Consider the following 18,581-nt stretch of genomic DNA (forward strand, 5'->3'; position numbering starts at 1 on the left):
ATCCTATACTTGATTAGTTTGAGCTAGAAGTTTGTGTTGTTAAATAATAAGATTCGAGATTAGAAACGTTGTTAAAGGGACTAAATTTTATATTTTCCTGGATTAAATATTGAAGATGTTAATTCATTGACAGTCTATATATAGTAAAAAATTTTGTGATTATGTGTTTGTTCCTTTTTATGCTTTCTTTGTTAGATGGAGAAAAATACTGTCAAAATAAGAATTAAAAAACCAATTTTATTAAAATATCAGTTTACATTTTCTTAGTTACAATATAAGAATTTTTTTAATAGCAAGAAACACTTTTTCATTTTTAAATAGGCAGTGCATTTCAAAATAAATACTTAAATTAATCGATACAGCATTACCCACGGATTAGGTTCGGTCGAGTAATCTAGTGCAAAAATATCTTAACAGGAGATATACCCAATCACAAACTCAACTGATTTAATTTCGGCAGTGGCAAAATTATTTCCACCCCAGTTGCAAAGCTAAATCGCAAATTTTTTTAAAAGACCATAAATTGTGACACCGCAAGATTCATTGAAATTTTTAATTTGGAAAACTTAAGAGAAAACATAAACCTCAGGCCGATGGCAACTTATTTTCGTAGTGACGTAACTTTATCTAAAATACAAAATATTTCATTTTATTTTCACCCCAATTCGCTTTCCAACTACCAGAAAGAGCCACCTCAAAGATAACATTTCAAGACAGATGGGAAAAGGGCCGCTAACGGCCTCAGGCGCCCAGATAAATTTTGATGATGATTTTAAATCATTTTAAAGTCCGTGCAATTTTTATTTCAAATATTTAATTTGCATTTATGTTGCTCATGAACTATTTATCAATTTTTTTCTTTTATTCAAAAACATTTCTGTTAATTTATTTGAAAATGCACTTTCATGTTAAGTGGCGTGATGAAAAAAAAAATCACTTTTCCCCCATTTTTGTATTTTTTTCGATTAAACTATTTTTTCATGAAAAGGAAATATTTTTATTTTGGAAAGTATCAATATAGTATTCTTCAGTTTTGAATGAATTTTAATATATACACGAATTTAATTTATTGCAAATACACATCATTAAGGAAAAAAAAATTAAAAGAACTAACAAAAAATTAACTAAAAGAACTAAGATAATAAAGGATTTTTTTTTTAATTTCATTCAAATATATTTATAAATTGACTGATGAAAAGAATTGTATTTGAAATACTGATGTTTACTAAACAACTATCAAAACTGCTACCAACATGTCTAAATACTTGAGCTCTTCATTAAAAAAGGTTACACGCCCCTAAAATCACAATAAAAATATATATATTTTTTTTATAAAATAATTTTAATTCACTTAGCAAATAAAAATAACTTTTAACTAAACTGTGAGTATAGCTATTGAAAAATAGTAAGTTATTTTCTGATATTTTTAAGACTAATTTCATTTCAATATAAGTCGGTAAGTGTATACCACAGACTTATATATCCAATAACTTATGTTCCAATTTAATACTTTTCTAAATTCCGCCTTTCCATAGCAATTATTAATCCCTTATTAAAACATTTTAATTAATATAATTAAAAATATTTAAATTATGATAAATTAAAACATATAAATTAATATAAAATGAATGATTATAAATACCCGAATGTCTCTTCACAGTGTTGTTGTTGCATATTATAATTTTGAAAAAATTGTATTAAGTCTACTATAAAGTGCATTTTAGCCCGTTTTGTCCCGAATTTATATATTGAAATCATACAAAAAGTGGTTTTATGGGGAAAGTGGTATAATATATTTCCGAAATTAATTGTTTTTTCTACTGTTAGGGCATTCAAAAAATCTTCGATAGATCAAAAAGTGCTTGCTCTTCATAATTCTAGATCTAATCAGAAATAACTAAATCATTGTGGTATCTGAGAATCTTTTAATTCACCCAGATAAATGGAAATGCTGAAAAAAGTTTCCCACCACAATGAATGTTTTTGAAAAAAGGAACTGTCCTAAATATATGACGCTGGGCGTTAACCGGTTAAAATCTTGAAGGGGAGGGCACATAAGTCTATGTAAGCCACTGTTTATGTGTAGTGGTGGAGAAATTCTTTTCATTCTAATTTATTATATTATTAATGCATTACATTTGCAACCGCTAGGGAGAATATTTTTTGAAACAACGGAAACTCCGTCGTAGTTGGGAGATATCTCTTAAAATGATCTAAAATATTGCTCGACATCGCCATGCCGTACTTGAGATAAACTTTACATCACATTAACCTTCCTAGATCGAAGGTACACATTATATTTTATTTTATATTTCGTAACCGTCGTTGAGCAGCCGACTCAATTTTGGGGATTACGACTTCTAATGTTCCACTCCGTAGCCTTGTAATTTTTATCGCAATCCAAAAGACAAGGGAACTCCTGGATCAAGTATTGGGAGAAATTTGCCTTCTTGTGGGACTTTTTGATGGAACTAACCCACATTTGCGTACACATGGAGAGGAAGACTACGATAATCTCCCACGGTTAGCCTGACGGCAAAAGGACTCTAACCGAGAAGCCGTCTACCACTGAGGATATTTCACGTCAGCACCGCTGTCGGTGCAAGCCGCATGCGGATTTGTATCGTACAGCCATCGCTGGGATTCGAACCCGGTTCACCTCATTGGAAGGCGAACGTTCTATTTATTAAGCCATTGCGGCTCAAGGTACATATTAGTGCACTTCGTCAAATACAAGGTACACAACCAGAAAAATTAAAGATTGGTAATGAGTTTCTCAAGACAACTCAACCCTTTGCACTCCGAGTACTTTAAAATGATGTTTGAACAAATGTAACCACTAAGTCATTTAAAATACATGATACAATACAGTAAAACAAATAATACAGTATTTTTACATGATTTTCAAAATTCTTAAAATATTATGGTTGCTAATTATTAACCTATAAAAATTTTTAATTTTAGTGTGGTGACTGTTGGCGGTGCCTAAGGGTAAAATTTTATAAATTTACAATTTTGTTTCATAAAATCAGTTTTCCAAGTCTTCACAATACGATGAGCTTAATGAAATTATTATTAGAATTTCTTTAAAATATGTACATATTTCAAAATTTGGCTACTACTTTTAGACGGTTTCGAAACGTATATTTTTTTTAAATAAAAGAGCGAAACATCCGAATCAGTTTTTCTCGAGCTCGATAGAGTAACAGAAAATGTTCCAAACAATGTTTTTTGCACGAATTGCTCGTCTACAGAAGAGAAACATAAGCTTGGTTTAATGTCTTGAACAATAATCTTGATTCGAACATTCTGTCCTTCAAAGAAGTCATGATCAAACGATATATTAATCGAAGGCCTCAAATTAACTTGAACTTCATCATCAAACGAAAAATTATCCCCACTCACATTGTAAATAATAGTTAAAGGTAAGTTGTTGCTTCTATTCTCAGTATTAAAGCACAATTCTACGCCTAAAACTGAATAAAAGTCTTTTTCCGATTCAATTGTAGCTGTATTAATAATATCTTTTGGGAATGCTTCATTTAAGCTAAGTTGGATTGGAAAGAGAGGGAAGAAAATATCATGGCCTGATGATAATGATGAACTTGAAAATCCGATATAACAATATGATGTATTATTCAAGATAATATCATTCATGTTTTTCGATACATATGATGAGGAAAATATAATCGCTACACAATTATACAGAAGCTGCTTTGCCTGAGTGTCTCGGGCCAATACACAGGTTTCAATTGCTGATTCTGTATTATTGATGAAATACTTGTCACAAAAATAAAACCTGAAAATAAAAAGAGAATTAAAGGAATAAGAATATACAAAAAAAAAAAACTGTTATTATTATTAAAACATCGAAAACCAATGATCATAAATGAATTAAAGATACATCTGAATATTTTAATTTTGAGTTTGTAGCTGGTAGACACTAAAAACTTTTTCCTAAAAACTTAATGAGTCGATATCGATTGGTCTGAGCTGAGGTACATTTTGATAGATGAAGGTTGGTAGTGCCGATAACTCCGCCCCCCCCCCCCACATTATGGACACGCGGACGTGATGCGAATATGCTTATCTTGAAAGTAACGCCTACTTCGATGGATGGTCCATATTGAACAGTTGACCTGCTACTTGGGACTACGGCGTAGAGGGATTGCTTGATAAATAAATGTTATTGTTTGATAGCGTAGCACCTTAAAATCTCTGAAAAATTTTCAAACTAAATCATTAGTATTGTAATAATCAGTACAAAAATATTCAAATATACAACTAATTCGGGGGTCAGGGGGAATATATATTAGTCTCATTATCACACTCACATGTAAAACGCTTATTTAAAATAGAAAGTAGGCGTTACGTCTTAGTTTCTGAATGCTTCTGAAAATCCCTGAAATTAAAGTTAAAGATACAATTAATTTCTTTATGATTATTTTCCAAGTAGCATTGCAGCTAGGCTGCAGCCACAAGGAATTTTGCAAGAGTGTTCTTTTCAAATTTAATGAAAATATAGTTTAGTAAATATGATAAAAATTTATTTTTAATAAAGAACGGTAGAATTAATATTTTTTTTAACTTAAAAAGATTTGTTGCTGTTGTTTTATCTTGGCGCTTGAGAACTGAATAGGATGTCTGATGATGAGCCGAATTTAATCAGTAGTTTAGTAGATTGGCCTGGCAGTTGAATAGGTTGTCCTGGCGTTGTGAACGAGTCGTAGTTGTCGTTTCTTAAGTTCTGGAATGGAAGGTTTATGAAAAGAGTCCTTGAAAAATTAGCACTTCGTAACGGCAGTTTGTTCTTTACTCATACATATCGATAACTTATTTTACGAATTTAAAATAGTTTTGATTTTTTTCCCCTTCTACAAATGCTTCGTAGCAGACGATGATATGCAGGCATTGATTTTGTTTCCAACTGGCGTAAAAAGGTGGGGACGGAAAGAAACACAGTAGGGTAATTTCATGATCTAGGCCAGGGGTGGCGAACCTTTATACACCAACGTGCCATTTTGTTCTAAAAAATTATTTAATGATGTCATACACGTGTCGTTAAATAATTTTGACTTCGTGATTATTGAGAAAATAATAATACTAAATACTATCAACTCAAAACTCTTTATTTACATTGAAAAAAAAACATTTTGCTATGTCTCAGTTATACGCGTAATTCAACTTAAAGTAACATCAGTGTGACTTCTGTTGTTGCAGATTAGATGACAAATAACTTAGATTAGGTTTGCAAGATGTTAGTTTAAGCAGGACTGTTAATTTTTTTAGCTAGTTATTTATTGTTAGCTTGTTTTTTATGGTTATTAATTGTTTTTTAGCGTTAATTGTTAATTTTCTTATTAATTATTGTTTATTATTTTTGTGTGTTTTTTGTGAATTTTAATTTAATTGTTACATATGCTTCATAGTGTAATAACAAATGTGATCGGTGGCGTGCCCAAAATAATGTGTCGAGTGCCATAAATGGCACGCGTGCCATTGGTTCGCCATCCCTGATCTAGGCAGTTTAAAATATTTTATTCAGCATTCTGCTTACTAAGATGTTTTTATATTGGATTATCGAGTAAAAATTTAGTTGAGTGCATTTTATCAAATAAACTATTTTCTATCTTCATTTTTGTTTAATACTACAGTCCACAGATGGCGCTATGCGCATCCTAATTAATTATTCATTGAGCTTGAGAAAATAAATAGTGTATGTGTATCGATTCCTGTGTGTGGAGTGTTTCAATGTTTTCGATGTATAATTCAATATTCTAAGTTCATCTCCAATTCCAGTAAATTGTGGCAAATTCTAACTGAATTGTGAGATATCTAAACGTTCCACCTTCAATTTTATAGTTCCAAGTCCATACAACAACCGAGTCAGGTAAAAATTTATGAAACATTCTTTTTCCCGCTAATTGCTAAATCATTTGGTCAAGTCTAGCCGGAACCCAGCTGAAATATTCTAATTCAAAATTCCTGGCTTGTTGTTGTTTCGGCAAATATTTTTTCTAAAATATTGTCATAATTCAATATAAAAGTAACATTCGAATTTTATTCATATATGCTAAGCTTAAAACGAAAGAAATGTTCGTAGTGTAATATTTCAAATTCAAGTGTATTCAAAAGGGTTTAATCTGCTTAAATGTGCTTATTTACTTATTTGATTGATTAATTACTTATGTGCTAAATTACTGATGTATTATGCCATTGTCATTCCTGTAATATATTTACAAAAAGTTTCGTTTTACCCTTCCCTTTTATTATTGTTCTCTTTTCGTTTTATACCGCTGTAATTCTTTTTGCAATTTCGCATTCTCCCCCGTTCACGTTCACAGGCGTCAGTGGAATCATTTTTGTTTGGGCTAGACAGTTAGACTTTTGTAAACAGCTCTGTTCTGTGGTTTTTGATTTAATAAATTATTTTTCTTATTCTAATATATTCTAATGGATATGGAAGCCTTGTTAAAGAAAAAAAAGAGTATTAAATCATCGATTACTAAATTGCAAAAGAAAACAGAAGAGGAAATTGGGAATTTAAACAATGCGGGTTTATTGGCTCGGAAAAATAGATTTTTGGAATTTAGAACTGAGGCAAAAGATATTTTAGATTCTATTATAAGTATTTGCGAGGAAAAGGATGAGGAAACTTATTCTGCGGAAAAGGACGACATTTTAGATGCGTTAGAGTCAGTACTTGTCGATATCGACACCCGGCTTTTGCCTCCCGTAGTGAATTCCAGTTTTGAGGTTAAAAACCAAAGTTCTGGCCAAGCTTCTGCCTCATCTCAGTTTGCTGAAGTGAAACTTCCTACGTTATCTTTACCTACATTTTCTGGTGCAAATGAGGAGTGGCTTGCCTTTTCCGATCTTTTTGAAGCTGCAGTCTCAAACAATCAAAATTTGACGGGAGCGCAAAAATTGCAATATTTAAAGGGGAGTTTAAAATCAGATGCCTTAAAAATCGTAAACTCTTTATCCATTACTAATGATAATTTCGAAATCGCTTGGAAATTGCTAAAAGATAGATACTTTAACAAAAGAGAAATTATGTCCTCCTTAATGAAAAAGTTTATCAATATAACGCCCTTGAGTGGAGAATCATCCACACAAATTTTAAATTTGATAGATTCCACTAAGGAATTCGTAAGAATGTTAGAGTCCCTGGAATACAAGGTTGATCCAACTACAGATACCCTTTTAATGCACATGATATTGTTCAAGCTTGATGCAAATTCAAGAACTTGGTTCGAGAGAACCTTTCAAACTGATGTCATTCCAAAGTTGGACGAACTGTTGCAATTCCTTGCAACACAAGCTAGATCTATCCCGAGTTCAACTACTAAGAGATACATTCAAAGAAAGGTGACTTTGGTCACGTCCAACGCCCAGTCACAATGTCCTCTATGTAATGGAGATCATACATTGTCGAAATGTGATACGTTCTTAAAATTATCAGTTCAGGGCCGTTTAGATTTCGTTAAATCGAATAATGTTTGTTTTAACTGTTTAACTCGATTTCACAGTGTGAAAACTTGCAACAGCAAGTTTAGATGTAAAAGGTGCAAAAAACCCCACCACTCTTTACTTCATATCGAAAATGTTAGCGATAGGGGAAAACAGGGTGCTATAAATAAGTCAAATTCTAGTGAACTTTCTATCAACGCTCCTGTGTTTTCGCCTGCCCTTATTCCAAGTACTAGTCAATTAAGTGATAATTCTAGAGTGGTAGATGTTACATCGTGTATTTCGGGTGTGGGGCCAGACGTTCAAACTCTCCTCTGCACTGCTCTGATTCAGGTGAGAGATATTTGGGGTAACTATCAGACCTGTAGATGTCTTCTGGACAGCGGTAGCCAGGCTTCGCTTATTACAAATGAGTGTATTGAGAAATTGGGCTTGCAAAAGGAAAAGGCCAATGTTCGCATTTCGTGCTTAGGCGCATCCAATACGCGTACAAATGGGGTTGCTGAGATTCAATTCACTTCACATTTTTCATCTCAAAATTCCTTTCATGCATCCGTCTATGTGATTAACAAAATTGTAGGTATGATTCCACATCACGACTTAGATTCCTCAATGCGCGAATTATTTGGGGATATTTCTCTGGCTGATCCAGCATTTTACAAGAGTGCTCCGATTGATGTACTCCTTGGTGTTGACCTTACTTTGCCATTGCTAAAGGGTCAAACATTATCGTTAGGTAAGGATAAGCCATTTGCCATTCGTTCAGAACTGGGTTGGATAATTGGTGGTAAGGCAAATTCTGGTGGTCAAAATTCCCTACATGTCAATTATATTCAGTTAGAATCGGATCTTCTAATCAATAAATTCTGGGAATTAGATTTTGTACCATGCGTCAAACCTTTAACTTGTTTAGAAGAGGCTTGTGAAGATCATTTCGTAAAGACACATTCTAGGGATGAGAATGGCAGATACACAGTAAGGTTGCCTTTTCACACTTCTCCCACGCGGTTAGGTAATTCAAAACAAAATGCAATTCGTAGGCTAATCAGCGTGGAACGTCATCTCATTTCTAATCCTGAGAAATACAACCTCTATCGAAAATTTATGAAGGAATACCGTGATTTAAATCACATGGAACTGGTTCCGGACTCTGATATTAATAAAATCAAAAGTTTATACCTTCCTCACCATGGAGTTGTCAAAGACACTAGCTGCACAACAAAGCTTCGTGTAGTTTTTGATGCTTCCAGTAAAACTTCATCCGGACTCTCTCTCAACGATCTGCTCCTGGTTGGTCCAAGAGTGCAACCAGAACTTTTCCCTATTCTCATCCAGTTTCGACTTTTCAGTGTAGCCATTTGCGCTGATGTTGAAAAGATGTTCCGCCAGATTAAAGTTCATGAGGAAGACGTAGACTGGCAAAGAATTCTTTGGAGAGATTCTCCAACCGAACAAATAAAGGAGTATCGTCTTGTTACCGTTACGTACGGTACGTCCTCAGCACCATTCCTCTCCACGAGAACCTTACGACAGCTTGCCATAGACGAACAAGAAAATTATCCAAACGCTTCAAGAGCCACCCTTTGTCATTTTTACGTTGATGATTTGCTGAGCGGGAGTGCAACAAAGGAGGGAGCCATTCAACTGGTGTCCGAACTGCAGGAGATGATGAAGAGAGGAGGATTTTCTCTACGCAAATGGGTGTCAAATGATCCTGACGTACTAGCAACCATTTCGGAAGAGTTAAAGACCGTTGATTCCAAACACATGATCAACGACGACCAACCGGTCAAGATTCTGGGAATAGCTTGGCTTCCAGATGTTGACACTTTCACTTTTACCATCACCGTCAATGAGAGCGACGTATGGACTAAACGCAAGGTACTTTCCGAAGTCGCAAAAATCTTTGACCCCTTGGGCTGGTTGGCACCTACAGTTATCACTTCCAAAATCTTCCTCCAAGAGCTTTGGAGTCATCATCTAGGCTGGGATGAGGAGCTACCAGACTCTCTGGCAAGTCAATGGAGAGTATTCCAGAAACAGCTTCCTCTACTTACAAATATCAAGATTCCACGCTATATCCTCATTCCACAGGCTACCGACGTACAAGTACACGGATTCTGTGATTCTTCAGAAAAGGCCTACTGTGCTGCTATATACATTCGTTCCAAAGATACAAACCAAGCCGTGACATCTAGACTGCTAACTTCCAAGACACGTGTCTCTCCAGTAAAACCACAGTCTCTACCTCGACTGGAACTCTGTTCTGCCTTACTTCTGGCCAATTTGTTACAAGCTACCTTGCCGACACTAACTGTGCCAATCTCTGAGACATTTGCATGGTCTGATTCCAAGATCACACTGGCATGGTTGAAGTCCGAACCAAGAAGATGGCAACCGTTCGTAGCTAATCGAGTAGCACGAATTCAAGAGCTGACTCCTAACGTGCACTGGAACTTTGTGAGCGGTTTGGAGAATCCTGCTGATTGTGGAACGAGAGGGATACCCCCAACTAAACTAGAAAAGTGCGACTTGTGGTTCAACGGACCTGATTGGTTAAATAGTTCTACTTTTCCTAATGGAAGGTTTGAAGATGATCCACAATTAAAAGAAAACATGACTGCCGAAGCCAAAACAACCAAGCTGATCATGTTGAATGTAGTTGATGCTACTTTCAAGGCAGAGGTTTTTCAAAAATTTTCGTCTTGGAACAAACTGAAAAGAGTAGTTGCTTATTGTTTAAGATTCGTGAGGAACTGTTCCGTTGCTGCAGATAAAAGAAACAAATCCTTCTTAACAACGGCAGAATTGAATGAAGCCGAGAAGAGAATTGTCAAATTCATCCAACAAGATCATTTTCCGGCGGAAGTCTCCTATCTTTCAACAGGCAAGCAACTTCCTTCGAATAACAAGCTTATTCCCTTGACTCCGTTCTTCGATGATTCCGGAATAATTCGGGTCGGTGGTAGACTGAAAAATTCATTGCTTCCAGAATCAAAGAAGCATCCCATCCTGCTTCCTAAAACCGACCATATTGTGAACTTACTTATCACGGATTATCACTTGAAACTTCTTCATGCCGGACCGCAACTTCTCCTAGCAACTCTCAGAGAGAAATTTTGGATTCTCTCAGCCAGAGATGCAGTTAGAAGAGTGGTGAAAACATGTATCCCATGCTTCAGAAATCGTCCAAGGCTCGCCGAGCAAATCATGGGAGATCTTCCAGAGTCCAGAGTTTGTCCCTCTTCTATTTTCCAACGAACTGGTCTGGACTTCGCCGGCCCATTCTTAATACGGAGCTCCAAGGGAAGAGGCAGCCGCAATACTAAGTGCTACATATGCGTCTTCGTCTGCCTCGCAACGAAGGCAGTTCACCTTGAAGTCGTCAGCGACTTAACCTCAAAAGCATTTATTGCTTGTGTAAAAAGATTTGTGGCACGCAGAGGTAGACCTTCAGATATCTTCTGCGATCAAGGAACCAATTTCTACGGAGCTAGTAGAGAGCTCAAAAAGGAGTTCCGGCAGTTAATGAAGGAAGATGCCCTTCAACAATTCCTGGTAACAGACAACATCGCCTTTCACTTCAATCCTCCATCTGCTCCCCACTTCGGAGGCATTTGGGAGGCTACAGTGAAATCGTTCAAATTTCATTTGAAAAGAGTTGTTGGAGATGCTAGTCTCACCTTCGAAGAACTGGCCACGCTGTCATGCCAAATCGAGGCATGCCTTAACTCAAGACCTCTATGTGAATTATCTAGCAGTCCAGATGATCCGTCCTGTTCTGACACCAGGACATTTCCTGATAGGAAAGGCATTAACAGCTATTCCACAACCTACGATTCCAGACGACATCCGTCACTGCGACCGTTGGCGATTACTTAATTATTGTTTAACTAAATTCATTAATTTTGAAACCCCTCCGTGTTTCAAGGGGGGCGGTATGTTTAATACTACAGTCCACAGATGGCGCTATGCGCATCCTAATTAATTATTCATTGAGCTTGAGAAAATAAATAGTGTATGTGTATCGATTCCTGTGTGTGGAGTGTTTCAATGTTTTCGATGTATAATTCAATATTCTAAGTTCATCTCCAATTCCAGTAAATTGTGGCAAATTCTAACTGAATTGTGAGATATCTAAACGTTCCACCTTCAATTTTATAGTTCCAAGTCCATACAACAACCGAGTCAGGTAAAAATTTATGAAACATTCTTTTTCCCGCTAATTGCTAAATCAATTTTTTTTTTAAATTTTATTTATTTATTTTTTTTTACTATTTATTTCATATTTATGAGAATCCCGATTTTAACAAAAATCAAGAGATGTTGTGTTCTAAAGAGATTAACTCATTGTGTATTTAGTTATATCTTGCGTCAAAGAACATTGATTCATTATTATTGTAGAAGCAAGTATTCTCTATTACTAAATTTCAAGCTTTTAAGTCTATATATTAAGCGACGCAATTAATTTTCGCTAAACTCTCTATATTAAAAAATCGTAAGGGCCATAGCCAGCGCAGCTATTTTACGTGTTCAACTCAACGTTACACTTTGTTCGAAATTATACTCAATTAGTTCAAAATTAGTATAAGTAGATAAATGTTTAGTTTACAATGGAATAAAAAAAATAGCAGTGATTGGTACTACTACTTTAACTAATAAAAACTACAGGAAGTTAATAAAAATTATGGTCTAATTTAAAAAATTATGAAATTATTTATAGAAATAATTGAAAACATTTTTACTTCATGCTGCATTTACAGAAACAATAAAATACAATACAAGCCTTGGCGCGAATATCGGAACTTCATTATATTCCGTTAAATAAATAAGTAATCGAACAAATGTTTCCAGCTTCGCACGAAATTAAGCAGTGATAGCATTTTAATTAATAAAAATTACAATATATTGAAAATTAAATCATAATTTTAAAAAATATATAGAAATATTATTTATAGAAATAATAGAAAAAACTTTTGCGTCATGAGGCATTTACCGAAATTATATAATTCGAGCTTTAGCGCGAATATCAAACTTTTTAATATTCCGTTAAATAAATAAGTTTAAGTAATAGAACTAATGTTTCCAATTCTACAAGAAACTAAGAAGTGACTGATATGTGTATATTAATTAATGAAAATAACGTCATTAATTAATAAAAATTCTAATGTAATTAATTATTAATTAATGTTATTAAATTTTTTTTTGAAATAATAGAAAACATTTTTAATTTTTGATGCACTTACCAAACAATAGGTATAATCCAAGCTTTAGCGAAATATCATACTTTCTTATATTCCATTAATTAAGGTAATTTAATAGAAATATTTTCAATTCTTAACGAAACTAAGCAGTGATTGATACTTTATTTAACAAAAAAATACAATATAATTACTAAAAAATTATAGTATAATTTAAAATAAATTATAAAGTTATTTATATATACAACAAAAAACATTTTTACTTTATGATCCATTTATCGAAACAACATAATACAAGCTTTAGCGTGAATACCAAACTTCTTTATCTAATAATTAAAGCGACTGAGAAAACGGAGTAAATTTTTCCAATTCTACAAAAAACTAAGCAGTAAATTAGTATTAAATAATAAAAATTATAGTATAATTTTTTTTAAAAAATTACAACTAAGCAGTGTATTATTATTTTAAGTAATCAAAATTATAGTGAAATTATAAAATTATTTATCTAAATAATACTAAACATTTTTGTTTTATGATGCACTTACCATAATAAATTCAATACAAGCTTTAGCAAAATATCAAACTTCTTTATATTCCATTAATTAAGGCAATTTAATCAACAAAGCAAATAAAAATGTTTACAATTCTACATTAAACTGAGCAGTGACTAATACTACTATTTAAATTAATAAAAATTACAGTATAATTAATAAAAATATAGTATAATTTTACTAAGTACTTACCGAAATAATATAATACAAGCTTTAGCAGAATATGGAACTTTTTTATATACATCCGCATTTCTAGGTATTATTCCCTTTATTATTTGAAATTTCTTTTTTATCTCTTTCACCGAAATCATGAATTCATTAATAACGTGAATATCTTCCTCTTGGCGTAAAATTTTCAAACGGATGCATTCACCGAACAAATTTAAATCCTTGAAACTTTTGGGGGAATTTGTTGCAGTCTCCCTGAGATTAAACTGCTCAGTTTTTTTCTTTTGTTTATACGAATGCGAGTTATCTATTTCAATTCGTCTTCGGTCCTGATTATTCACATCTTTTTCTCCATTGTCGACATACAACCACACATCACTTAAAGAAGATTCTTTTGATATAGTTTGAATATCTACTTTCTTTGTTGGAAGTTTGGTAATCACTTTTTGTGCTGGTTCCTCTTCCTCAGAGTCACGATCACTGCTTGAATCCGTTGATTCATCAAAACGAGGAATTCTGCAGGATAATAAAGCCTTCACAATTGGTTTAAAAAGCGAATACATTTTTTTTCCTTTACAATTTGAGTAGTTTCCAACTATATATTATTTCCTTTTATCTGATTAAAAAAAAAAAAATTCTATTTCTCCGTCGGACTTTAAGGCGAATGATTAGTTTCTCATTGTCAGTTGTATAAATATTTAATCACATATTTCACGTAAAAATAGTTAAAAAAGCAGAATAATGATCCTCACATTTTGCGATTCGTGTCAGTAAATAAAGAATATATCTTATCTGATCCCAGAAGAAAACGAGGGATAAAAGTTTCGGTTTAGAAAAATGACGTCCTTGACGATTGCTCATTGCGCAGATGTCTATTTCTTATTATTTATTTTTCGCTATGAAAATCTAAAGCAGCATTTTCCTATCATAAGGTTTGGTGCAAGGGTCATCGGGATTCCAAAAGTTAAGAATTTTTTTAAGCTAGTAATCATTTTCATAACATTTAATTAAATTTATAGCACATTAATAATCCATTATTTATTTAATATATCCATTTTTTTATGAAATTCTTGTGAAGAAATTTCAAAACAATGTTTTCTCATAACAATATGATGAATTAATTATGAAAAAGATATGCATTTATAAAATACTCCATTAGCATTTCATACAGAATAAAAAAAAACCAAATTCAACAGTGAAGAAGTATTTTTCTGATTACCAATTCTTCTTTTTTTGTTTTAATTTTAAAAGATACCGTAGAGAAAAATAAAATATTTGTGGTTCGTCTAATCAAAATGGCTCAGGGTTCGTAAAAAAGAGATCATAACAAACTAACAAAAACAAACTTTTAATTTTAACAAATAACAAGCATATAGATCTTTAAGAACATCTAAAAAAACAAATTTGCATTATGCTTGCGCATTCTATTCGAAAAATATTCATATCAAGAATAAATAGGTTATCCAATTATATCGCCTGCCAAAAGTGATATTAACACCTAAGAAAGAACTAACTTTCCAAAATGGCCGTCAGCGCCATCTATCAACAACATTTTCTACACCATATTTCAGTCCATTCGTTTTCAGTTTATGCATGAACTAAAATCAAATAAAAAACTAAACTAGATGGCGCTCCAGACCTCCGAATTCAACTGTTTGATGTAAAACCCAATTTCAAAAATTTTTTGGGGGGTTCAAAATTAGTAGTCGTAAATCCATAGAATTGGGACGGCTGTTCAACGACGGTTATAAAATAAAATAAAATGTGAAGAATAAGAGCCGTGATGACTCAGGGAATAGAGCTTTCGCCTTCCAATGAGGTGAGCCAGGGTTCGAATCCCAGCTTTGGCTGGTAGATACGAATTTCGCATCCGGCTTGCACCGATCACAGTGCTGACGTAAAATATCCTCAGTGGTAGACGGATCATTAGTTAGAGTCCCCTTGCCGTCAGGCTAACCGTGGTAGGTTTTCGTGGTTTTCCTCTCCATGAAACGCAAATGCAGGTTGGTTTCATCAAAATGTCCTCCATGACGGCAAATTTCTCCCAATACTTGATCTGAGAGCTCCCTTGTCTTCTGGATTGGGTTCGAAATTACAAGGCTAAGGAGTTGAACATTAGTAGTCGTAAACCCAAAAAATTGGGTCGGTTGTTCAACGACGGTTATAAAATAAAATATAAAATGCGAAGAATAAAATAGTTACTTTCATTGTTTTATCAGTAATAGTCTTAAAATTAAATTTTTCGTTCGACAGTTAAATTCAAAGGTGTGAAGCGTCATCTGAATATTTTCTTGGTGGTAGGTACTTTACTTACGTCGCACTAGAGCTGCACAATGGGCTATTGGCGACGGTCTGGGAAACATCCCTGAGAATGAGGACATGCCATCACAATTGTGATCCTCTGCAGAGGGGATGGCTCCCCTGCTTTGGTAGCCCGACGACCTTCTCGCTAAGTCGAGCACTTTACAGTAGAACAGTTTAATGAGGAACGATACCGAGCACCCACAAAATAAGGGGGGGGGGCTGCACCTTAATGTTAATTTACCTTATTGCGTATATTTCACTATATCTCGAGCACACGATGATAAAATGCTTTTATCTGAAGATAATTTCATACAAAAAATACTTTTCATATAACTACTCTGATAAATAAGCTATTGATCTCTGGCATGGAGTTTACTTTGCCTGGCGTAGTTTGTTATACTAATTTCAAATCTGAAAACGGTTTTATTTTTTAAGATAGTGACAAAAATTAATTTTCAAGGAGCACAGTTTACTTTTCATAGAATACTGTTCAAATTTTAGTAAAGTTAATAGAATACTGCTTAAATTTTCGTAAAGTTAATAGAATACTGCTTAAATTTTAGTAAAGTTAATAGAATACTGCTTAAATTTTCGTAAAGTTAATAGAATACTGTTTAAATTTTATTAAAGTTAATAGAATACTGCTTAAATTTTATTAAAATTAATAGAATACTGCTTAAATTTTAGTAAAGTTAATAGAATACTGCTTAAATTTTCGTAAAGTTAATAGAATACTGTTTAAATTTTACTAAAGTTAATAGAATACTGCTTAAATTTTAGTAATTTAGTTAATAGAATACTGCTTAAATTTTAGTAAAATTAATAAAATACAGCTTAAATTTTAGTAAAGTTAATAAAATACTGCTTAAATTTTAGTAAAGTTAATAGAATGCTGCTTAAATTTTAGTAAAGTTAATAGGATACTGCTTAAATTTTATTAAAGTTAATAGAATACTGCTTAAATTTTAGTAAAGTTAATAAAATACTGCTTAAATTTTAGTAAAGTTAATAGAATACTGCTTAAAATGGAATTTGCAGGCTTTGGGGTACAACTACACATTTTCGCTTCTATATCTGAATTTCTTTGCAATGAGTGACACTTTATATTAAAACCACAGGAAATAGACCAGAAGGAAAAAAAAAGCAAAGAAGAAGAGCATTAGGAAAAAAGCACTACTTCAACAATTATATGAATTAAATTATTCATTTGACTCAGGCAGTTAAACATAAAACCAATAAAATTAAAAATCAATTCGAATGTAAATAGATACTTTTTTTAAGGAAAAAAAAACTGGCTAATTGTAAAGTTTAAATTGAACTTTGCATAAACGTACTTATAATGCATATTCTGATTTTTTTTTTTTTCAGTTGAACATAATACAATTATAAAATATACTTAAAAGTGTTATTATAGATAATGTATCAATTAACAATTGTTTCTCGTGAATTTAATTTTGTGCTAAGTTTAAAATATTGACAAAAATTATGAAATGATTATTTTAATACAATTGGAAAAAAAATCGTTGATAAAACATTGTTACTACACAATTAGTGCAATTGTTGAAGTGATGTTTTTTCTTATGGTGCTGTTTACAAAACGATTTTTAGAGGAAAGGGGATTCTTTTCGGTGCTTTTTTTCTTGAGTTTATTTCCGGTTTCTTTTTTGGTACTTTTTTAAAAACTAATTTTCGTTTTTTTTCTTCTTTTCGATACTCTTTTTTTTTCTTCCGTTTATCTCTTGCTACTGTGTGGACGTTTAAGAAGACAAGATGTGTACAAATTGAAAATAAAAATTTAGTCACTTTGAATAACTTTTGATCCTAATGATCAGATTTTCACGTTCTAGAACTCAATCTTAATGTCTCAAGGGGTGACATGATAGGACTCAATCTCGATGTGGTGATCTAAAATATGCTAATTAGTGAATGAAGACGATTTTTTGAGTTACGAAATCAAACAAAACAAAAACAAAAAACAGCACTTTCTCTGAATAAACGAAACTTTTTTTCAACTACGGATTCGAATTTTTGACTCCCAAAATAAAGTGGGTAGCCACATTTTGGGAAATATGGTCCCTATAGTTCGGTCAGGAGAGCGGTTTCACTTTTCGCCATATCTCGAGAACATTTTAAGCAATTAAAAAAAATTTGCACAAAATTGTTAAATTCGATTGTCCAAAGATAATTCTATTCATAAGATGACTTTTAGCAAATATTTATTTATTTTTTATTATTTTATTATATTATTTTCTTATTATAATATTTATTTTTTATTTTATTATTATAATAGTAAAAAAAAAAAAGAAAATTATTGTAGATATTTTTTTAAAAAAAATCATTTTAAACAATTTTACATGGCAAAATAAAATATTCGGGTGAAATCCGTCGAGTAGTTTCTAAGAAATAAAATTTTTAAAAAAAGTATTTTTTTTAAAAAAATTCGATTTCTCAGAAGCTATTCAACCATCAACCGCTCTCTCTCATAATTTGTACTTTGCCATGTAAAATTATGTTTAAAATAATGTAAAAAAAATTGTACCTTACAATTCAAGATTTTTTCTGACTATTATTAAAGAAATTTTTTTTTTTAAATTTCCAATGAGTTGCACAATCGGTCTTGCCGATGAGCAGACCTAGTGCATTCTCCAGAGGTAGTATCCACTCTTTCAGGACCACCACAATGGGTGAGATACCGTAGGTCATGTTAATTTGGACGTCTAGTTTCTGCCACACTAGATGGCAGCACCGAGACTCTATTTGGATGCTAAAGTGCACTAGGAGAAAATAATAAATATTGACTAAAAGTTATATTTTTCATGGAATTATCTGAGGATAAACTAATTATGTAACTGTGTACAAAAATTGTTCAATTCGTCTGAAAAGT

The 18,581-nt window shown here is 32.6% G+C and overlaps 1 protein-coding gene across 1 annotated transcript; it reads right to left on the reverse strand.

The window, feature by feature from the left end:
- Positions 1-3,043: 3,043 nt before the first annotated feature.
- LOC107454537 (uncharacterized) lies at positions 3,044-14,169 on the reverse strand. Its single transcript, XM_016071763.5, has 2 exons — positions 13,418-14,169; positions 3,044-3,799 (listed from the first exon to the last, which is right to left on the reverse strand). The coding sequence occupies exons 1-2, from the start codon at positions 13,954-13,956 to the stop codon at positions 3,076-3,078; spliced, it is 1,263 nt and encodes a 420-aa protein (XP_015927249.3). The 5' UTR covers positions 13,957-14,169; the 3' UTR covers positions 3,044-3,075.
- Positions 14,170-18,581: the final 4,412 nt, after the last annotated feature.

Source organism: Parasteatoda tepidariorum, chromosome 5, assembly GCF_982258835.1.
Source record: "Parasteatoda tepidariorum strain Cologne lab strain chromosome 5, Ptep-v5.0, whole genome shotgun sequence".
Classification (NCBI taxonomy): Eukaryota; Metazoa; Arthropoda; class Arachnida; order Araneae; family Theridiidae; genus Parasteatoda; species Parasteatoda tepidariorum.

What these genes read in the sequence shown, in the direction of transcription:
- LOC107454537 (XM_016071763.5), bottom strand. Translation starts at nt 13,956, where the DNA reads ATGTATTCGCTTTTTAAACCAATTGTGAAGGCTTTATTATCCTGCAGA. An exon ending in GCTTGTATTATATTATTTCG is followed by an intron (nt 3,800 to 13,417) that starts GTAAGTACTTAG and finishes TTTTATTTTCAG; the next exon opens with GTTTTATTTTTGTGACAAGT.